Source organism: Opisthorchis viverrini, assembly GCF_000715545.1.
Source record: "Opisthorchis viverrini unplaced genomic scaffold opera_v5_23, whole genome shotgun sequence".
In the NCBI taxonomy this organism is placed as follows: domain Eukaryota; kingdom Metazoa; phylum Platyhelminthes; class Trematoda; order Opisthorchiida; family Opisthorchiidae; genus Opisthorchis; species Opisthorchis viverrini.
The window spans coordinates 426,082-445,321 of NW_008751679.1; the positions used below are offsets into that span (position 1 = coordinate 426,082).

The 19,240-nt window shown below is 44.6% G+C and overlaps 1 protein-coding gene across 1 annotated transcript; it reads left to right on the forward strand.

Moving 5' to 3' along the window:
- Positions 1 to 8,413: 8,413 nt before the first annotated feature.
- T265_12906 (hypothetical protein) lies at positions 8,414 to 19,001 on the forward strand (the record flags this gene model as incomplete). The annotated part of the gene is made up of 5 exons (XM_009166214.1): positions 8,414 to 8,821; positions 11,606 to 11,784; positions 16,470 to 16,581; positions 17,168 to 17,531; positions 18,391 to 19,001. Coding segments are annotated over 5 exons (1,674 nt in total), but the record flags the coding sequence as incomplete, so codon positions are not given.
- Positions 19,002 to 19,240: the final 239 nt, after the last annotated feature.

Genomic DNA, 19,240 nt, shown 5'->3' on the forward strand with positions numbered 1-19,240 from the left:
CAACATGTGCTGAGCAGGCAAAAGCAGGATAGCAGACGGGACGAAAACAGAGAAACCGATCACTTACCCAGTGAACAGACAGCACACTTCACAAGCACCTCGTCCTCAACCCCGGAGGAAGCAATATTACCGTCCCCAGAGTCGGACGATAACTCCGAAAGGCAGAAAATTCATGTGTCACAAGGTCCAGCTGATAACAACGACAGATCCGAGTCCTGCATGCAGAAAGAACGAATCAAAATTGACGGACCAAATCATGAGGGACCACTGCCCTTATCCGGTGTTTCCGGTCAACTCCCACAAGGTAACGCGTTTCTTTTGTCAAATTTCCTGTGCAACCTACATAGTTCCATTGTCCATCTTGGAAGAGTGTATAGACCAATCATCATATTGTTGATACCCATGCCAGGTGGGACATAAACTAGAGCTAACCATGAAAGTTTGCAGCAACCACTCACTCATAAGAGACCTCTCTGAAAACTGGTCATCTCTCTGGAAACGCCACAACTGCGTCCCGTCGGCAAGTATTTGGTGTGGGAATAGAGGTCCTCATTCAGGAGAGAGTTATTGGGGGTGCCTAGGATAGTTCTAATTCGAATGCCCGAGTCGAGATTGTGCCAAAGCATGATGTGGTTTAGGTCAGCTTAAAACGTATGACAACGTCAACATGAAACTCGCCCATAAGGCCGTGGATTTTGATTAGTTTAGCCGTTCTTTCATCTTCCTATTCAGTGAAAATCGCTTCTTAGCATAAGACATGCCATTTCATAACAGAGATAATGATTATGCTGACTACCACGACAAGTTCATCGGGGAGCTCATAAATGATGAAATGGAAAATCGGTGCCAGTAACAATAACCCACCCTCCAGCGAGGGTTACCCCCGGGAAACCCTAATGTCTTTCCTTTCTAGTGTTCCTTTTCAGGGGATTGACGACTATACGTTCGAAAGTGAGAAGTTAATGAACAGATACATTTGCTTCTTGGGAATTTCGAAAGCTGGGTATGCAAGCCATGTCGTATTTACATCATCTTCGTGACAAATCTACATCGTGCTGCCTTATTCCTTCCAGCATTAGGCTTCAGTAAAAGAATTGCGCTCAATGTCATGCGTAAATCAGATTGTTCTGTTTGTACTGCACACACCACAAGGTGAGAGTTCCCGTCAGATAAACTGTCTTTCTGGTAACTTATTGTATCGGTGGATGGTGTCAATCTCCCTTTGTAACGAACCGCTTTCTGTCGTTTAGGTAGACTTCTAGCTACAGAAGCAAGGGATTATAAACTAAAGATCCAGTTAAGTCCCCTATTTCTGGCCAAACAAACTACCGTTTTCAAACAGGATATAAGATTGGCGAGAATTCGGAGACTATGTCTGCATTCAGCGTGAACTCATTCGCATTCAGGTTCACCAGCGGAAATCCGTTACCTCTCTGAGAGGAGTGTTTCGCTCTCGTGCAACATTTTCATTGTTCGTTTTACCGAAATGTCCCTTATCCTCGAAGAAATTAACGATAAACACACAGAGGATTTACAAATGTCTCCAAATTGCGGTCGTCTTTTAGTGAGAGGGTTCTTAATGCGAACTTGGTGTGGTTGGTGGTGTGTCTCTCCGTCACCTGACCTTGCGGTGCATTGAAACTCTCCTTAGGTCAGCCGCGTGATAAAAGACCGATGGGGTTGGTGTGTGACCTACGCTGCAACCTTATCTCTAGTCTACTCCGTGTGGCATTTCGAAGTCCAGTGTGCTAACGTTTCAGTCCAGGGGCTGGATATAATGCCAGATAACTGGCACGACACCGCAGAGTTGTGCTGGTCTAACCACTGATAAGGTAGTCCACTGACACAGGAAAGAATGAGAGTGTCCCCTACGTTCTGGTGACAGCCAGACCGAATTTCCACTCATTACGTCAGTCAGCTGATAAGGCTTGTTAGTTAGGTCCGTTTTCGACCGTGTTTGGAATTTGATTGGACCAAGATAGCAGTTAGGAACCATGACGACTGCGAATTCCAACGTAAGACAAAAGACACTAGTTGAAACAGGTGAGTTACTAACCTGAGGTGAAGACCGCAAGTGTCAGCTACGTGTGCCTCCAATTTGGTCCTAAAGGCTTCGCGAATGCTTTCAAAAGTAGCCAATTCAAGCAGGTTTGCATAGTGGCCGACATGTTTGTCATGCGTTGTTCATTTCCTTTCAAAGGCAAATCACATCGTCCCACTATTTCACGTCAATATGACAAAAAGTTCCATCAAGGCGAAAATAACTTCGACGTAGCACACTACTCATAAGGTTGATGAACACCGTTCGACAGTCCACGACCGGTTTCGCCCTTCTTGGGGCTCATCAGGTAAGCGCAGTTCCCAAGTTTCCGTCAACCTTATGTTCTACTTGAACCCAAATTGGACTGTTTTCGAGAAATACTTTCATTTACACACGGGTTTGGTTTCGACAATTGAAGCGGATCATCATAAGCGAGAGAGATTCAGTAGGATTCAGTTGATTCTCATGTCAAAATCAAATTCACGTGAACATATCCTCTCGGAACGCAATGTCCGTGAGTGAGTAAGCGAAGGGATTTTCACCGCAAACTTCGAGAAACACAAAGTGTTCTGGCGGACTTTCCCCTCAATATGAGCTCTTTTTCTGTCAGACAGGACAACAATTCAGCAGGAATCAGCATATTTGTTGTATGGTCGTGTGTGGTGATCTGTCCCCAGACACAAGCCACACCACTGAGGATAGATAGTTAATCTTTGACAAATACACTCATCTGCAAATCAAATCATTTTTTACTTCACGGCAAACCTGATTGAATCTTTCCTTTATGATATTCTTCAACTGAGTGTGCTGCACAAAGGTCACCCCATGTTTTCAGCAACCTTGTGAGCAGCTTCCTTTATGACATATGAGCGTACTTCCTTCGTATACCGGATCATAACTAAAGAAGAAAACTGCTTTAGACTTTTCCAGTGAAATCTCTTGGCCATATGCAAAAAATATCAGGTATACGATACCACATCCCCACCGGTGTCAGCTTTTTTTTAGGTTACCCGTAATTCACATCCGGAATTGCAAATTATTTGGCAGAATATTGAATAGCAGATGTTACTTTATTAAGATAGCTACAACCCATGTTCACGTTTCTTCTCCCGGGGTTTATCCTATTCACGTAACCGAGACATTTACACCACCATTTGCACCAAATATGGACTGGGTCAATGGTGATGACTTTGAAAGTCTTCTGATGATTTTTCTCCCACTTTTCCGGCCCAAACATTACGTGAACACCCTCAATTCAAGGTCTCTTCCGGAGTTTGTGGTGAAATCTATCTTCTTCTTACTTTGTGGTGGCACCTGTCCAGACTCGGGACATCTTACAATATCTTAATTATCTGAATACCTTCAGAAGACATAGCGATAGTATGTCCTTTCATGTTTGAAACCAACGTTAGTTAAATGAGCACGTGCGCAATCATACTCCATGGGAAATGTGATCGCCGTTTTACCGCACAACCGTTACTACGATTATGGCCGCACTGTGACCAGCTACCTTTGGCAGCTTATTACTCGTGAAGGTTCGCAACATTTCCGCCTGCTTTACTAGATATTTAGTATACCAGCTACTGACCCGGTTCTAGAACCTGGTTCCACGACAATGCTGACATACATGAAACAGATATGAATCCACCCGTTGCCTCCAAATGCGGCAGATCGCGACCGACTGTCCCTTTAAAGTTAGTGGAGGTGCCCTTGGCTGGCGTGGTGTAAAATGCGTTCCGTACTGCTAACTGACGTGGCTCCGGTTGGAGAGACAGTGGTAGTAGCGCCAAGTTTGACAATTAAATTTGTAAATGTTGCTGCGATTTTGCAGTGAACGGCGCTCAGTATTCGCACAATGGAATTGAATTTTCGACAGCCCAAACTTTTGACTGATGCATTAAAGAAATCGGGCAAATGAGTTCAGAGTACCAGTCCAAACTTTTGACCCCCGTTCAGTCATCCGGGAGACTCAACGGTGCTGGGAAATTATTTCACTAGACTTTTCTGCCAGAGGTATGATTGCTTCCAGTGGACAATGAAATTTGGTGAACTGCAGAATTATCAACGTAGATTGGGATGGTTTTTGTTTTGAGCACATAGGCAACAAAATGCAACATTTCTGCGCAAAAAGTTTTACTCCACTATTAAAGATTTTGCAGCCAAGAGCATTGTGCGGCTAATGGGCCCCGCAGTGAACACGTTAGTGTCTCTCATACTGGGTTCAGAAAATGTCATCCGCAGTCTAAAGTGCTTATGCTATCTTTGTAATGCACTACTCGTAAGGTTGCTGAAAATCCGTCGACAGCCCACGACCGGTTTCGCCCTTTTCGGGGCTCATCAGGTAGGCGCAGTCCCCGGGTTTCCATCAACCTTATGTTCTACTACCAAATTGCACGATATTAGCGAACATATACTTATTTGCAAACTAATTGCTTATGTTATCATTCCGCAATTTCTTTATATGGTACGCCTTCCCTTTCGTATCCCCAAAGTGGGAACAAGGTTGAAAACAACCGCTGACTGATTTCCGTCGGACTGTTAGACTGGTACTTTTGTACATTTATAAATCCATTACCCTATCCTTATAATGACTATCCTTCATCATTTTTGACAGACCCTGACTCATCCTCATCTTCTGGTACTCCTCCATGCTGTCTACGCGACCGAAGAGAGGGTGACAGCAAGTGTCCAGAGTTTAGCAATCCACGTTTCAATTCACCCCCACTATCTGGGGCATACAGTGCCGCTGCAGCCGTCGCTGCTGCCTACGCCTATGCGTCTCAGTACATCCCAGGGCTTCAGTTAAGGGACTCAGCCTATCATGAGGCAAGTTTAGGATCCACGCCGTCTGTCAGGCCGCACAGTCCATCTTATTTGAATAGGAGGCAGACTACCGACGGCGCTGATCCTCATGTTAGCAGCTTTCCCCATGAAAGCTCTGACTGGCATGAAAGTAAATCTTACCACACGGCCATTGCTGGATGGGCTCTAACAAAGAGACAAATATATCCTTCAAGTCCGAAAAGCTCCCATCCTGGAGTAGTAAAACCTAACCATTTTAAGGGATCCGATAAAGGAAAACAAGAAAACACAAGGGATACACGGGCAACGAGTCCTGGAGAGCCAGATTTCCAACGTCCATACCATTTTTCGCAATCTTTGCTACTACCTGGTAGCACACCTGCGGGAAAAACCAGCCAGTCACTTTCGCCCAACGAGGATGAGGACATGGTACCAGTTGAAGATGAGTACCAAGAACAAGCTGGTAACTATAGGTGGACAACTGAGGCCTGCGTAAATCCACTCCAGTTGGAAGGTACGTGTGACTACTATCTAGTTATACATTTCCACTCTCGATCAGCCTTCCATATAGAAACAGACTCCATTGTTCTTCTCTTTTTTTACCCACTTACACAAAAAACTTTTCATTTTAACAAAATGTGGGAACTATAGTCCATTCCTCCGCGAACGATTCTTGAGGGTGAGTTAATCAACTCCCAGGAAAGTTGCTGAAACGAGTTCAGCCGAGATACTGATGTCCAGTTAGCCGGTGGTTCCGTTTACTAGAGGGAACGCTGTGAGAGAACAAATAACTGGCGGGTAGGTGTCTTTTCAACTTTGAGATTAAAACCATAAACGGAAAATCTGGGATTGCTGGATCACTCACCTGGAACCCAGCTGAATCTCTCGTTTGTGATGTTCTCAGGCAACTGAATGTCCTGCACCAGGCCGCCTCATGTTTCAGTCGCTACGATATTAGAGATATCGCGATACATGTATACGTTTGTAATGTACACATTCAGTTGCCTGAGATCATCACAAACGAGAGATTCAGCTGGGTTCCAGGTGAGTCTCTCGGAAAACCAAATTAGTTTGGGAAAAAGCACTCTAAAATGTTTGTCGAATCACGTTCTGTCTGTCCTCAATGGACGATCGTCTACAGTTTACTTGTTGATATTCCCATAAATCTGTGTACTGGAGTATTGTTACACAGGGGCAGTCAGCTTTCTTCTCCCTTCCTATTAGAGAGGTGTTCTTTGTATGGAGGGAGGAGCGGCCCAAAATCCATCTAACAAATGGAAGTTTCGGAGATTCAGGTTCAGCTAGGTAAAGCGGAGGTGATTAGGCTTGTGAATTTGTCTGCGAGTGGTTTTTAGGTCACTACAAATCTCGTGAAGATTGCACCGGATCGTTCACTGTCTGATTACTGGGGGTCTAACGAAAAACATGTAAAATCCCTCAACAGAATCTCGTGCAGAGTTGTCATATTGGATTTTGTGCTGTCGTGGAATCTCACGTGAATTTGTTACCAAGGTTAATTGTGAGTTGTTCACATAGGACTTGAACCATTACGCATAATCTCAACAGCTTGTGGCCTCTATTCCAACATCACATACCGCAAACTGCCTGTGGTTGATTTCTTATGTTTTTTGCAGACTTCCTAAAACGCGCCTTTTTCCATTCTTTAGGGCAGTGCAAATTTCCATTAATACTTTTGTAACGATTCTATGAAAGCTTGGGCTCTGCCAGGGCTGGTGCCACTGCTCAAAACATCTGACGAAGGGAAGGGGCAACGTGATTTGGGTGCAACAGACTAGCGGACGACTACTAGTGAATTAAAAATCGACTGAACTAATCGATACAATGTAAAGGGGATACCAGACTAATCGATTTTCAAACGGGCATGACACTATTTCACTTAAAACAACAGTAAAATTTCTGTCATAGAACCCCACCACTCTTGGAACTGAACCAGTCAGTTCTTACAGCCTGACCGACTTTTTTCGTTCACACAAAAAAAACTGAAGGGAAGCCTGATGAAACTTGTGTGTCAAGAGCGAAACGTCGCCCTAATAAAAACTACCGATTGTTTACCACGAGGGCTTTTCAGTCGGTTCCAAACCTTCTCCAATTGACTGAAAGGAAACGCTTTTGAGGAAAGTACATACGTGATTGGACAAAATTGCTTTCTCTTCTTTGGGTAACAGTCTCCATGGGTAAGTGTGATCTTCTTACGCATTAGAAACTAAACGTTTGCCCAGTCACGTATACATTGTTGTTAGCTTCGTTGACAACCTTGTTTAATTTGCCAAGAACAGACTAAGTGTGGAGACCCGCGTGCACTGAATGGCCTGCTTGTCCTCGATGTATCAGTTCATCGCGATGCTAGCATGTTTTCACCGACAAGCCCATTCGTACGGGCATCAAAAAAGTCATCCACTGTTCTCATCATAGTTGGTTTTAGTTTCAGGTAGTACATAACCCGTAACTGCAAGCGCATTAGAGAAAGTTATACTTGGAAGAGTCTGATCTTCGGTTTGCTACTTGTCAGTGGCTATTTTCTATTTTCAATGACCGGCCTTGATCTGGCGTGAGACGGGTAAGAAAAGTCGTTTTTTTCACTTGAGGAAAAATGCTCTTATTTAAGTGTAAATTGAACTAAATTTGCTCGAGTGGTTAGGGAAATGACTAGCCGACAAGATATTTTGATAAAGAATAACGTTATTTGTTGGAGAAAGCCTAAGATAACTTTCGTTGAATAGTCTATTCAGTGTGATAATGTGTGAACTCATATTGAATAACTACAGTACAGACAGACGCAACTAAATCATACGAAACTCTGTTCAGGGCTCTAATGCATTCCCACTGTTGTCGAAAACGCAAAGCTGCAATGACCAGACTTGTTTACAATGGCGAATGTCAGGCGACCGACGTCAACAGTTCATCAAATTTCAAGGCATAGCTAAGTTGGCAAACATTTCCGATGTTTACTGTAATATCTTCAGAAATAACCTCCAAACAAGCTAGTAAGTTTTCGTACGTATTGAACAACTTTCTCTTTGATGACAACGGTTCAAACTTCCTAATATCGCTCTCTAGGGATTGTTTTGCCACAATGTTGTGGCGATTTCAGAGAATGGTCGTGACCGAAGTATACTTGAACTAAGCTCTATTTGGATCGCACAGAGAAGCTATTTTCTCCGCACAATTTCCCTCTGACTTGAGCAACTATGAGAACAAACTCTGTATAATGTCATCATGGATATTTTGTCTGATATCACACTTGAGTTAGTTGCAATTATGTCAGAATAAACTTACAACTTCCGCAGATGGTGTTTCGGAAACTAGTAAAAAAACGACAAAAGAGTAGAGACATTTATCAGTGGTTGAACTAAGAATCACAGGACTTCTGGTCAATATTAACCTCCCGGTCGTTCTATGGCTTGAGAAGAGGCTTTGAGCGAAGGGCAGTAGCTGGTGGGATGGTGCTTACAAAAATACCAGTGAATACATGTTACATTTCAGCCTGTTTTGTTTGCCTTTTGTGCTCTTATTCCCGTTGGTTATTTATTCAGTATGTGCTCCGGCTAGCATGTCAAGTACCTGGTTGGCCTAAACAACAGATCGCTCCTGTTTTCTCTAGATCATATACATTCCGAAACGCGATCATCTCGAGAATGTGTCAAGTGTGGACAGCTAACCACCTCATTTTGGCAGCCTGATGGAACTGGACATTACTTGTGTGAAGTTTGTGGAAGAGATCAGAATCCAGCCACATTGTATTTCGACCATTTGCGGTCTGCTGTGGGGAATGGTCGGACCGACAATGTGCCACATTGTGCTACCAGACAGGTGGGCTACGACCAGATGAAACCCGTAGAAAACGCACCTGATGACTACAAACTTTTACAACAAGATCCATCTAATCTGTTCAATTCCCTCACTTACCGCCGCCCAGTCAGATCCAGCTTGAATAAAACTCTCTTAAGTCGCAGATCGGTAAGTTAAAACAATGGGCTATTCTTGAGCGAAATCAGGTGCACGCGCCCTTGTGAATTTGCTATGTTGTTTTTATGACTATCCCAAAATTTGCCTCTATATAGGGGGGGAGCGGACCAATTTTAATAAAACGACGAAATGATAAAAAGATGGACCACCCGGAGACAATTTGCCCTAGTCCAGACGTTCCCACATTGACAGACACTTTGGTAGGGTGGTGCCAACACTTTAGGCCACACAAAGTTAGGCTGTTAGTGCGATAGTGTGCGTGTGTGCTCGGGTCGGGCACATGGGCTTCCACAAACGATAACTCTCTCCCTGTCACCATCAGCACCACCATTAAATTCGGTATAAAAGTGCGTCTTCTTCGTGGTTTAAAGGATGTCAGTAAGTATAAACTATTCAGAGGTCGGTATTCATGCACCGTCATCACCCTGGGACGCGAAAACGACAGGAAGCAACAGCGGTTTATTCCCATATTTGGGAACTTTCGTTTTGACAAATTGACCTTGCCCATTCTCGTGGCTTATTGCGCTGCAGTAATGTTGATGCACACAAGTTTCTTGTGTTGGTGTGTGATTCTTTCTTTACTTTCTGCTTCTTTTTGTCACGGTTTTGTTTATAGACGATATTCAGTCCAGCTCTAGGGTTGGGTGAGGGCGATGAGAGTGACGATGGCACAGTGTGATTTGAAGACAGCCTGACAGGTCGTACCATATAAGTATGGGGAGCTATTCAACCACTTTTCTGACAATAGCGATGTATTGATCGAAAGTCGTTTAACTATCCACGAACCCGACATAAGTCTAAAGTGGGAACAAAATATGAATCGTCCTGATAAACGGTAGCTCGTTTTTATATTGTGGTCCAGGGTTCTCTGTGGTTACGGTCACAAGTCAAGTTTGTGAACTGGCGGTGCTTCTCGTCACCATATGCGGACACTTCATCGATCGAATCTCAGTTCCGTTCCATGCGGCTCTTGAACCAGCGTTTTACGCTGAACTGGAGGAAACGCACAAAAAGACGGACGCATCCATCAAGGGCTTAATCTGGTTGGCAAGCCCCTGAGTGAATGTTAGTGCGTACAACCAGTCCGACGACCTGCACTATCAGCGGTTTCGTTAAAATTGTGTCCGTCTGAACGGATGAACGACGGGGATGTGAGATTCTTGTCCTGCCTGATTAATCCCGATGAAGAGGAAAACGTTCACCTGACTGAGGTTTTCAGGATCTCACTTCAGACGGGGCTCTTGATAGAAAACGGTTATCCGCGGCTTCTAATACACCGCTGAGGAAGAATTGCCAACGATCATAATCACGAGTTTGAAAAATGGAACCTGCTTTCATGACGGCTTAAACTGCATTCACGGACGGACGCAACAGCCACAATGTGAAGCAATCTAACAGCCATGCTGGAGAAGCGTATCTTCAGAATTTGTTCAGTGCTCTTAGGCTAGCTTCTGATAGACCGCTACCCGATTAGGGTTTAGGAGTCTGTCTTTTTCCATCTACTATTGTGAGGAAGGCCAATTTATCGAGTTAGCTAAGCCATCGAAAATAGATGGTGTGACTTGCAGTTGCGCTAACCACCGATCGAATTGGGGTGTTTGATATCTCGGCCGTGGGATCGCGGGCGAGGTCAATAATTGTCATCGCAATGTGTGTAAATCTATACCGATGAACTCTTTCGGGATGAGTTGTCAGCCTTAAAGAATCAAGCAAAACCTCTATACATGATCTATACCCGTGATTTGGTGGCAAAGATGCCACTGAGATGCCCGCGCCAGATAGGAGGGTTCGGACAAGTCAGTTCGCTCCACCGATGTGTTTGCATACTGAAGAGGAATAGATCGAAATTTTGCGGAACAAAACCCTTCTAATGTTGATTCTTGGTGCAAACAATGGTAGACGCAGGCCAAAGTGGGATTCCATTCGTAGCATATGCATTGCGATTTGTAAGCTGAACGAATAAATATTTGAATTCTATCTCTCTACTGCACAGCATCTGTAAGGCCCATGGCGCGCAGTTTACTGTGGCTATCTGTTCGATCCTCTGACATACCACTTCCCCATTGTGTTTGTATTGCACGCCTTCTACGATCCACGCTACGCAATCGATGGTTTTATTCAGCGTGATCAGAACGTAAGGTGTTGGCTACCACTATACGGTTTTCTGCACCTGACGGACCATCCGGGAAAATTGAACAGCTTATTTTCTGGGACTAGGTGAGGAAGTGAAAAACGTGCGTGAATGGATCGCCCTTCTGTCATATCCGGTGTATATTGTCCACTTGTCGGTTTCTCCTCTCTGCCAGCTGGACGATACAATGTTTGATGCCTCGCGAACAGATGTCATGTGTGCAGGCGAACGTCTATGCACGTATGCCTTTGCGCAGGGCTAACTACACACTGCATACACTATGCAACATCTCACGTCTCCACAATCACCCCTCTCCGCAACCAACACGCTCTGTGACAAAAGCAGACCTGAAAGACAAATGGGTGGTCCGTATCGGACAAATCGGACAAATCAATTTAGTGGTCATTTTTGGGGCGCAAAACCTCCGGTGGTTCGATTTAAAATTTGTGGCCATCGAACCATCTTTGTCACAGGCATCCGGTTGCGGTGTTCACCATTCCCATAACAATAAAACTATATCTCTCTGTGTTTGTTTGGTTTCATACTCCGGTTTGTGCACATCTCTGCGTGTGTGTGTGTGTGTCTGTATATTGACGTTTTGTATCCCACGAGTAATTTCGCTCTTTACACCGCTCTATTTGCAGGTGGCGCGGCGAATTGGCCTTGTCTGCACCAATTGTGAAACAACTCAGACGACACTTTGGCGACGGAATGCGGACGGTCAACCAGTGTGCAATGCATGTGGACTTTATCAGAAATTGCACGGGGTAAGTGGACAACGAGGTCATCGTATCGGGACTAAAACAATTCGGTCTCCTCGTTTGTGCGTTCGAATGAGGACCACCATCGATTGAACGATCAGTGACCATGAGCAGTGCTCTTGCCGTACAGAAGCCATGCTCCTAAACGAGGGACAACACAGTAAATCTCGTTTAAGACCACAACTGTCGAAAACGTTTGCTCTATAGGGGTGGACGCTTTACAGAATGTCGATGTACGCTGGTTTTTGAAAACACGATGCAACCTAGTGCAAGTGGTGCGTTCGTACGTTAATTTTATAGGAGAAATCGTGATGATGAGTAATCCTCGAGTTGTTGATAACAGCGCGGCAAGTGCCGCTCATCCCGTAAGGGTAAGAAGACAAACGACCTTTTAAGGGGGATGTCAATTCCAAGAAATCTTACTGCGCCCGGGGAGATTATGAACAGGACGTGTGGCTTGATAACAATTCCCAGAGAACTTTCATGGCAAACCGCCTTCGGGTTTGGACCTGCTCAGTTGTCGAGACCTGACCTACCGAAGGAAATCCAGTGAGAAGCTGGAGGACTGAAAAAAGCGCATCGTGTAAGTGATGTATTCAAACAAAATTAGGAGAGCCCTTAAATCAGTGTACTTGAACTCAATGCCAGGACAAACATTTCGAGAAGTGACGAGTATAACAGGTGACTGTAAGATATAGGTTTGTCATGGGCAAGCCTTGCTTAATAACACTGCGACGCATATCAGCAAATAAAACACTGCCCACGATTATCGTGGGGGTTAGTTGTGCTGTTTGTATTCCTGGGCCTAGTTGCCGGTCGCCTAGGCCACATATAGTTCTTCTAAGCTATTGTAGCCAACACACGGGAAGTTTGAAATCACGGGGAAAACTGTGGCGGTGGATTACTTTCCATTTATAAACCATTAGTTCAGAAAGAGCCATATTCATATTGCACGGTTTTCTATGCCACAACCTCACCCGAGTCGCGATGTCACATTAGTCACACGACGTCTGCTGATTCTCACGACGGTTCGTCTGCTCTACCTCAAAGTGGGGCTGTAGCACGTGTCAGGCAAGTCCGCTGCTCCGTGATTGGCCAACCGCTATCCGAACACCGTTTGCTCATACGACCATTGGTGGATTTACCGAACGGCGATAAAGCGCGCAGGGGTGTTGAGCTGGAGTTAGCTGGTTTACGCACTTCCATCGTTCTCTCTTCATTCATCCATTCCGGAGGCAAAATAGGGTACAATGAACATTGAAACTGCTCAATACTTGGAAAGCCAGTATTCTAAAATGCTGGATGTCCATTCTTTAGGTATTTTGTGGACATCTCAAAGTGGTTTATGGTCACGATGTGAGCAACCTACGTCTACCTGACGTGAAGAAAAACACAAAGATAGGAGATCAGTTCAACTGGAGACGTTTGCTTTCTAAGAAATTTCGAACATTTTACATGTTAAACTTCTTTCACGATTGGTTTTTCGGACATACTCGTAGATCCCGTAAGTCATGCAAAGTTCCTTGAAGAACTCATGTAGTCCTTCACCACAGGACCTGCATTCAGCGTCATTAAAAAAATTAGCATAGTTTCGTCTGCATTTCACACAACATCGAGTAAGGTTGACAGCTAGACCAGTTAGTGTTGCTATCTACGACAACTTATTGTGATGGGGAAGGCTTCGTGCATGTTACCAGATAATTATTCCGTGCCTCATACCGAAGAGCACAAACTGCGAAGTTATCAAGTCACGACTAGTTAGAGGGGTATGAAAGAGATTACGAAGGGTCTAGGTGTCATTTGTGCAGTCTAACTTCGACGATGGGTCCCCGTGACTCCCTTGCTTTTTGTTGGAGAGGTTGGGAAAATGACGGATAACCGACATCAGTGGCGCCCATGCTGTTAGTTTTTTCCAGATTGTCTGGTCAAGCACTTCCAAGTGTGGGCTCCTCAGAATGCGTGATGGACGAGCATCAGCTCCTTCATCCACCCATTCCCTTCTCTTGTTTTCACTTTAAGGCTTTAAGTATAATCGAATAAACTTTATGACTGTGCGGCACTGAAGCATCACTACAAACAATGATGTTACTGCCTGCGATGATGGTGATAAGCTTCTTCACAGAGGAAACACTTCTGATATTACGGGGTATCGCTTGAAGGCTGCATTTGGTATCCCAGCTCGATTAGTTTCTTCTGTCGAAGAATAGCACTGTTTCTGGAATATACACGGGGATCATACTTCCTGTATACTCCCATAATAACTCGCACGCGTCGCTAACAATTTTGGATCCTACAGAGCCTGGATTTCCATATCCAGCGTATGGAGCTTGTAGGCAGTTTACTGAGTAGCAGAAACTGCGGATACCGGACTACTGGAGATATTTATTTTTAGATGTTTGTTTCTGACACCCCCCGAAACACATGGTAAGCTGACAAGTGAAGCATTCTAATACTTCCTCCCCTTGATCGCCTCCTCAAAGAATGATTGCTTATCGGCTGATACGCAGGTTTTCAAAAACCACGGCACCGATGTGTAGTTTAACACTCGGGTGGCACGTAAACGTAATTCCGCTCACAGAAATCAATGCGACTCAAACAAAATCGCAGATTCAGAGGCCAAATGAATGTAGGCGGATAGAGTTCAGACCGCAGAACCGTAACAGAGACGAATCTTGAAATGGAGATGGGACAAAAACGGTCTGACACAGTGCATATTCGTAATGTACTACTCATAACGTTGCTGAAATCCGTCGACAGCCCATGACCGGTTTCGCCCTTCTTTGGGCTCATCAGGTAGACGCAGTCCCCGAGTTTCCGTCAAGCTTATGTTCTACTTGAAATCGAATTGCACGAAACCAAATTACGAATATACATATATCGCGATATCTCGAATACCGTAGCGACGGAAACATGAGGCGGTCTGGCTCCTGGAGACATCACAGACGAGAAATTCAGCTGGGTTTCAGGTGAGTCTATCGCAAAATAAATTGGCCTGACATACTGTTTGAATATTCTTCACTCCGTCAGCCGTTTTCACAAAGATTTTTGCCGGCAAATGAATCACCCGAACTCGTTCACCTACAAGTCTACCACCTCCATCTCTTAGCCGCACGATGTCCCTTCAATTGGAACTTTTTGGACTCGTGAAACTGTGTGTGGTGTTATTTGTGCGGTCTGGCGGAGTGTTCGTAAGCTTTTGACAATTTTAACTGTAAGTCTACTGACAGTTCAGAATTGTTGTTCAATATGTGTCCGATCCTATTGAACAATATTGTGATATAACCAGTCGTAAAATTCAGGAAATACCCTCAGGAACCAAACTAAAATCCAGTGTTTTCACCTTGCGTGTTTGTCGATAAAACATTGGTTTCGCCCAACTTCAAGCTGGAATCGGGATGAATGTCTATCTGCCAAGATTGCTTGATCAGTTGGAGAACCCCACCATATGTGATCATTGCCTTTCTTACCGTTGTTTGGAAAAATGTCACTAGCGGCTGAAATCTGTGAGTCTGGTAACTTTAGTGTGGCAGCTACGTAGGCTAGTATCCAAAGGGAGCTTTGGAATTTCTGTTTTCTCCGTTTGGTGACTAATACGGTCACAAGCACAATATCAAGAGTATCAGAAGCTCATCTTTACTTACCCACTGGTGATTCTTTGATGATTTGCAACTTGCAGCCCTCCGACCGGTTTGCCTAGTTGATTCGCCCGTATGAATTTAGTTTCTGCGCTGATATCGCCCAGTCTACACGAATATGGATGGACCAGCAGAGCCCAAGAAATGCCTTTGAGGCATTGTCTGACATTCCAATGGCTGAGGCACCACAACGGGATACGGTCACTGGGGCGATCTAGAAATAACATTCAACTCTGCGGAGGGTCACATCACATCTATGTTTCTGTGCCCCTTCTCGCGTGGATGCACAACGAACACTGGGAATCGGTGCGCTGTTTCTGTTTTTACAACACTGGAAGTTCAGTCGGAATGCACTGTTGCTGATAGGCTTGTTGCTGCTGTGGTCATACACATTACGTAACATGCTCGATGGCCGAGAAACGAAACAACGATGGCTGACAGTCATCTCGAGCGATGAATTTTAGAGTGTCGGCAATGCCGGCTAGTTAGCTATTCTGACTCAGCGGCAGACTTTGCGAGTTTTTGTGGCGAATGGATAAGCTAAAATAACGGTTGACCTTCACATCAGGCCGTATCGCGAGTGCATCTGTTTTTCGAGCTTCAAAGTATGTCAACTGCTATACAACTAGAAGTGGTGATCTCTAAGGAAACGAGAGTTGTCATCTTTACGTGCAGGTAGCTCACATTCTGCATGTGAATCCAATTCATTAATTGAGCTATCGCATTTTGACATGTAGAAACCTGGCCAAGTTGATGACTGGCTGAAGGCTTGGAATTCCAATCAAGAAAAAGCTGCTAACAACATGCGGCTAAGCGTTCGGGTTAGACAGAACAACGTTTCCGGCAACCACAGTATTGCGCGCAACCTCCTGGCAGTTTTTGTTTACTGGAACTCCTATTTCCGGTTCTCAAAATTTCTAGTGAATAGACAGGCGGTTTTATGAGACATCCTTCACCACCAATAGGTGTGAATACAGAAATCTCTCATAAGAAACTCCGCCTCAGAAAGGTAACTCCAAGGAAAGGCTAACCATCTGTGGCCTCTCTTCGGAGTAGGATTACTGTGTGTAAACATGAGATGCAGCCCATTCCAAATTCCTTGTCGATCTGAGTATTGCGGTTTCTGGACCCTCAGAACTCTGGAAGTGTCAGGACGCGCCCAGACATGTGCAGAGAGTGACGCATCCCCAAGGTCACCATCGGTACGACACGTTCTGGAAGCAGGTGCGTTGGCGGGGTCCACGAAACACTGTTTAGCAACATGAGACCAGTAGATTGGGACTGAAATTGTTCATGACCGGAACACCGCCATTGGCTGTATAGAACGAACAAGTGAACGACCATATTTGGCCATTTAGTCTTCCTATATATTTACGCAGAAGCTCTGTTTGTTTGGTCCTGACAATACAATCGCGTTCAGGATTCTCTCTCTTCTCCTTATCGCGTAGTCTGACAGGTTAAGTGCAGGCGTAACCAATGGACGGCCACCCACGATACAACAGGAAGCTACGCCGGCAAATCCATGGTCCTGGCTGGGGAATAAAAGTCTCCCCGATAAGGCCACCTAAAAGTTCCAGCTGATTAATCCCGTATACTATGTATCATACTGATTAGATTCTGACCAAGGAGGTTGACCTGCTGTCGACCGACTGTTCGCTTTACCCACTCTCCTCAGGATTAACTCGACCAACAAGATGTTGCCTATTATTAGCTCACGATTATAGAATCACATGTTCTCCGCGAATTGTACGCCCGCTTCCACTGTGTCCCACAAGTATTGATTCCCAAACGCATTTTCCGTTCACTTCAGCGTACACGCCCTTCTTCAATGCGAAAAGACGCCATCCAGACGAGAAAACGCAAGTCAAAAAAACGTCGTGATTACAATTTAGCTGTTGCAGCAGTAGCTGCTGCTGGACTTCCTCCATCCAATACCATGTCGAACATCACTCCTTCATCAGCAAATCTAAACTCGGCGTTTCCGTACGCCCAGGGTTCCTTATATCCCAACCACCTTGGTCGCAGCGTGTTTGAACAGCGGCTGCTGGGACAGTCCCATTTCGGGGGTTCTTTCTTCCACATGGCTCATAACTGTCCGACCAAGTCAACGGAAATGAGCCAGGTCCAACTACCCCACCATTTTTCTTCGGATGGGAACGAAATGGAAAAATTGCGTGAGTGTTTCCACAGTTTTCCGATGAGGGAATTTATGGAGAGGGGAATCAGTTTTTGTTCTCTGTGTAGTTTTGAGTTAATTCTCTGGTTAACTACTCAACTACATTAATGTACGAAGATGGTTTACAATGGAACAAAGTTTATCTAACTATGTCAACGACGTAGCCATGAAGCAGTTACAGCTCCTTTCCGTGTTATTCTCAGGGTGAGGCCTAAAAATTCAAGTAAATGTCTTTTGTGGTTGTCAAACTGTTTGGTGATACTGTGAACAGCGAGATCAGGTAGCGAATCTTTTTCTTTTCTCTGGAAGTCATAAAACATCAGAAATCTATTAGCTATATCTATAGGATAAGCGATTATTGAACACCAGCTCACTTGGTCCCTCATCAGGTTACGCAGCCTGGATTCGTAAGAAGAGTTTAACTGATTTTCTGAATTTTTTTTAATGAAGGCTACAAAAGAAACATGTTTCTAAGTAAGGTCATTAATTTACCCACCCTACAAATTGTCTTCTAACTTGTCCCGTACAGGCGAAATTAGGCTACTACGGTACTACCCTCTCTTGAAATAGACGAACATAGATAGAGGGATAAAAGGATTTCCCCAATTTGGGGGACCAAGCATTTGATCATGATTGATAGGGAACATTTTTCAGGGACTCCAGGACGTGAACTCTGGTTGTGGAGGTCTGTACTAAGCCGGTGTTGTTTGAAAACAATGATTTTTATGAGTTTCTTAATTACTGAAGTTCATCAACAGGAATGGTCAGTTCACAATGCTTCTTACTACTCACCTACTCACAGTTGGTCACAATCTAATAGGTTTAATCGGTGATGTTCTGTCTTTCTTCTACTACAGACGCTTCACATTACCCAGCTCTTGGGCATTACAATACATTTGGTGAATTTACTCAACCAAACAGTTTCGAAGGACGATCATCACTGGATCATGTCGGCCGATCTTATTCAAATGTGTTGCTCTCTCAGCGAATGACAAACTATCCACAGTTGGTGGATTCTCGTTATGTACTTCGCCACGGGGGGCAGCATCCAGATGCTGGATCTCATGAACTATCAACAAATTTACCAAACATCTCAAATGAAACAGGTCGAGTAAATAACGGACGATTTAATCGCCAGAATCCTCCGGCACATATACTCGCCTGCTCCGAAAACGGAGGTGAATCGTTTGTCCGATGTTGTCATCAGTCAGCGTCATTGTCAACCCCACTGAAACACCCACCCTCATCGGACTTCCCAATGCATTTGAACCCACTTCCGTCTAAAGCTCATTTTTGTGTTGATTCGGAACACAACCGGAACAACGGTGTGCCCTATGGTTCCAAGTTACCCCAACTTGAGTTTCAGTCAACAACAGAGTATGTGTCCCCGGTTTGGCCCAAGGATCACCCAGTTCCAGCTAGCTTACGAATGTCACAAAACTCCACCATGTTTGTACAGGGACTGTAGAAACCCACAGTGCTGTGATAGAGATTTTTTTGCACCCAGCGCACATATATTATACACGAATATTGGCTTCCAGGTATCGAAGTTCTTGGACAATTCTGGCCGATTTTTGATAGCGACTCCGTGTGAACTGCGTTCAGTATTTCTTTGAACAGTTTTCCAGCTTTACCCCAAAAAGTACAGAGCATTTACTAAGCATTGACAATGTTTTATCTGTAATCATGTACGAGGTCACCTAACAG